The following is a 3,854-nucleotide window of genomic DNA, read 5'->3' as shown; positions in this document are numbered from 1 at the left end:
TTATGTAATAGAGTTTTTCCGTATCCCTTGAATTTCAAGGGTAAATTTCAAGAGATGAAATTTTAAATGCAAATTAGCCGAATTAGCCATCTATTTTTGAATGAATTTTTTATGTGTGAATTTCAAAGTATGAAATATCTTCAACATCTTATCTTCAATATGTGTTCAAACTAATTTTTACTTAATTTTTTTAATGATTTCTATTAGTGTTGAATTATAGATTTAAACTAATAAGCTCATTAAAGCACATTTCAAAAATACGACTTTGCTACAAGCGAAGTGCTGCTTGTCTTCTAATGCTTTGGAAAAGTCGTCTCCTTCTATTAGCAAGAGCTGTAACTAAGTTGGCCACTCCACTTATCCTCCAACGCCTGTGTCTAAAACGACTAGAGACACACCTATATATCTTTAAGTCGCCTATTCTATGTTCTATTCTCACTCTGTGAACAGACAACAAGCTATTAAACAATTGCATGTTGGCTGTTAGACGCCTCTCACCACAACGTGAGAATGGTACAAATAGCGGATATCCTGTTGGATATCCACTGTCTGCCAATATATAGCTGTCTACTGAAAGTGGAAGAGCACAGTTATGACCAATTCTTGGAATCATGGCATAGCTTGCTGCGTCAGTTAGGTGACCTAGATATCCTGCCTGGCTATAGACAAAGAAGCCATCACAGTCAACTATTGCCAGTTTAGGAAATGATAGCCCCTATCGCGGCGATAATACAGCCTTTGTACGTTGTGGATTGGCGTGGCGTCAATGATGCCAACTACATCAGGGAAATCCGCAATACTTCCTCGTAAACTGTTCCAAACCCGTAAACTAGGCCATCTAATGTAGAGGGGCTCATAATGAAAAAGTGTTATTAAAAGAAGGATATGGATATTTTCTGCTGCAGTTGTAGCACCCACTCCAAACATACTTCCAAGTTCTGAAAAGGTCGGATACGTGCGTAGCCAAACAAAAAGCATCAATATCCGGTCACGAGTTGTCAAAGCAAGCGGCCTTGTTTGAATCTCTCCGATCTTGGGTTTCGGGAATTGCGGATAAATCTTTCAGCATCAACTGAGATTCTCTGAACAACTCTTGTAAGGCTTGATGGTGTTTCGCCTGTCAACTCCCACATCTGAACTGGGTTTCGGGTCAAACGAGGCCATAATTCATCTCTTTGTCCAGGTAAGGTTGGAAACAGTAGTCTAATGGCAGCTTGAAGAGAAACACCCTGAACAGCTGAGAAAACTTGCAGTAACATGACTATAGAAATGCAAAAGTTATGTGCAGGAAATGAAGGGCAGACATCCTTTTCATCTTCGAGTAATTCTATAATTACTGAAAGGAGATTTAAAGTAGCCATGCTAACTGTACCAATAAATGCCGGGAAAGTACATAAACGGCTCATTTTTGCAATATAATATTTCTAACAAAGATGTTTTGAGTTTTATGGTATGAGCTATAGAGCTTTTTCATCCAACACTTCTAATCCCTATAACTCAAAATTAAAGTAGACGTTTTTGCCACGACTCCTTTTTTCAAACTTTGAGCGTGAAATGTGACTTCCTTTGTTTTGTATATCACACTACGCGTGTATCGTATTATTTTTTCCCTTTTGAAGTTTGCTGCTTTAACAAAAGAATTTCACATTCCGCATAAACTTCATTGTCACCTTTTGTTTTTGTGCACGAAAAGTCAACATCCACTGCTGTATTTGTATTTGCATTCAGATCTTATTTGCAAGTGGAGAATACTTTTAGTTTGATTTTGAAGTGTCTTTCATGCTGTGTAGTTCGACAGCTTGTTGTATGTCAAAGCCGAGAGAGAAAATGGATAAAGACCAACTGTTACAGGAAGAAGAGAATAGCTACAAACGTAAGTAATTTTACAGAAAGAAATTTTACAAGACAGCATGTTTAAAACATGCTTTGATAGGATAACTCAAGCGTCTCTTTCTCGTGTTTGCACACCAAATGTGTATACGTATAGTTTATGAAGTAAAGGGGAGAAATGAATGTTTAGTTTTTATTTCTAATTTTAAGAATCTGAAACGAAATTACTAAGAAAAGACGGCATTACCGAAGAGGAAAAACTGTTGTATCTGGAGGCCACAAAGATACATGGTAATAATTGGCGAGAAATTTCCAGGTTCATTTTGAAAAATGGCAAGTCGCTTCCAAAGCCGGTGTATCAAAATTACCAAGAAGCTAATAGCAATGAAGGAAAGATGAAAAGCATTAAGAGCAGAATAGGAAGTTTAAGAAGAAAAACGAAGTAAGTGATATGTATGTATATTTTTTATGTTTGAATTAAGGACAAATAATGTCAATACCTTTTTGAGGTAAAACAAAATACGTTTACAAGTGATAGAGTAAAACCCTACAGGTGTATTACGGTTTGTTGATTGATAACTCTGCCAATTTTCCAGCTTTAATGATGTGCACATGTTACTAACACGTACGTATTTTTAATTTGCATATAGGAACAGCCCTGAAGTCTCTTCTAGAGAGAAAATCCATGTCATAGAAACTTCTGAGTGTACATCCGTTCAAGACCTTGGGATAAAACTGCAACACGCAAAGAAACAAGAAGAAAAGGGCCCATTGTCTGCTATGAAACCCGCCAAAGACTCGGATGACTCACTTGTAAGCGATGAGGATGTAGAAGATCATAGTGAAAAAAGCAGCGGATCTGAGGTTAACATTAGCTCTTGTCATAAATCAGTGGTAACACGTTCATGTGATTCAATCTGTTGTACGATCTGTTGCTTTTTTATCTATATGGGCCCCCGTATAACCTTGTTTTATCCTTTGTAGATTGGAACTAAACGCCAAAAGAAGTCACCAAAGAAAAGGTAATGGGAAATCAGTTCATGGGTCAGCCATAGAATCTGAGTTTTGATTCCTATACAATTTTTTCTACAATATTTTGTCATGCGTTAATAATTTGCTTATAAATGTAGAAAACTGTCTGTTGTTTATTTCTAGGCAGAAGCCAAAGAAAAAGAAAAGAGATAGCAAAATAGAAAATTCTAATAATGATTAAACGCAGGAATCTGCTGTGTATTGTTAATCCAAGGGTTTAATCATTATTAGAATATTCAACTACGTCAAAAAAAAAAAGAAAGAAAAACAAAAAACAGAATATGCTTTTTTGGTAAAAGCGAATAAATTTCCTTGCCTAATTTGCATGAAAAATTTCACCCTTTGAAATTTACCCTTGAAGTTCAAGGGATACGGAAAAACTCTAATACTTAGAAAAAAAGACAATGCATGGCAATAAAGATATTGCCAAATCGACGAAAAGGTCACTAAATCGGAAAACCCTAATACAAATAATCTTCTGAAGAAGGTTCTGACTATTTGCTGCATCCTTAGCAAGGAGAAGCGCCTTCAAAACCGATAATGGTACCGATGAACCAATAAACCGGTAATGTGCTAGTTTGAGCCGGTGACAATCAGATACGTTGAAATGTAAGTAAGGTCGGTTGAAAATATAAACTCCATTAAACAATTTTTTTGCCTCTAGAATTTAAGAATTTTATTCCTTATTGTATTGGAAATAATTTGCCTACATATCAAGGGAACTGACAATAAAGAGAATTTCTGGTGAATTTTTGAAATGGCTAACAGATGATTTTTCGGTTGTTACGTAGCAGGGTTTTTGACCTGTTAAAGGCCATGAAATTTTATCATTTCAGTAGCCCGAAAATTTTATTGCAGTTTCTGAAAGAGGAAACATTGTAGTTTAATCTGGTTATAGTCTCATTGCCTTGGAGCATGTAGCAATGTGCGATTTTCGACGTTCAAGTTAAGCGATATTTTCAAACATGAAAATTCACTCAAGTTATAAATTC

The 3,854-nt window shown here is 35.9% G+C and overlaps 1 protein-coding gene across 1 annotated transcript; it reads left to right on the top strand.

Moving 5' to 3' along the window:
- Positions 1-227: 227 nt before the first annotated feature.
- Positions 228-3,528, top strand: LOC116304494 (uncharacterized). The gene is made up of 5 exons (XM_031714237.2): positions 228-1,873; positions 2,041-2,272; positions 2,481-2,694; positions 2,815-2,852; positions 2,986-3,528. The coding sequence occupies exons 1-5, from the start codon at positions 1,780-1,782 to the stop codon at positions 3,041-3,043; spliced, it is 636 nt and encodes a 211-aa protein (XP_031570097.2). The 5' UTR covers positions 228-1,779; the 3' UTR covers positions 3,044-3,528.
- The last annotated feature ends 326 nt before the right edge of the window (positions 3,529-3,854 follow it).

The sequence above is a fragment of the Actinia tenebrosa genome, unplaced genomic scaffold, assembly GCF_029948245.1.
Source record: "Actinia tenebrosa isolate PJP-AT-01 unplaced genomic scaffold, QUT_ActTen_1.0 PGA_scaffold3__52_contigs__length_22856419, whole genome shotgun sequence".
Lineage (NCBI taxonomy): Eukaryota > Metazoa > Cnidaria > Anthozoa > Actiniaria > Actiniidae > Actinia > Actinia tenebrosa.
Note: the sequence above shows the minus strand (reverse complement) of the source record. Positions and strands in the feature narration are given on the sequence as shown.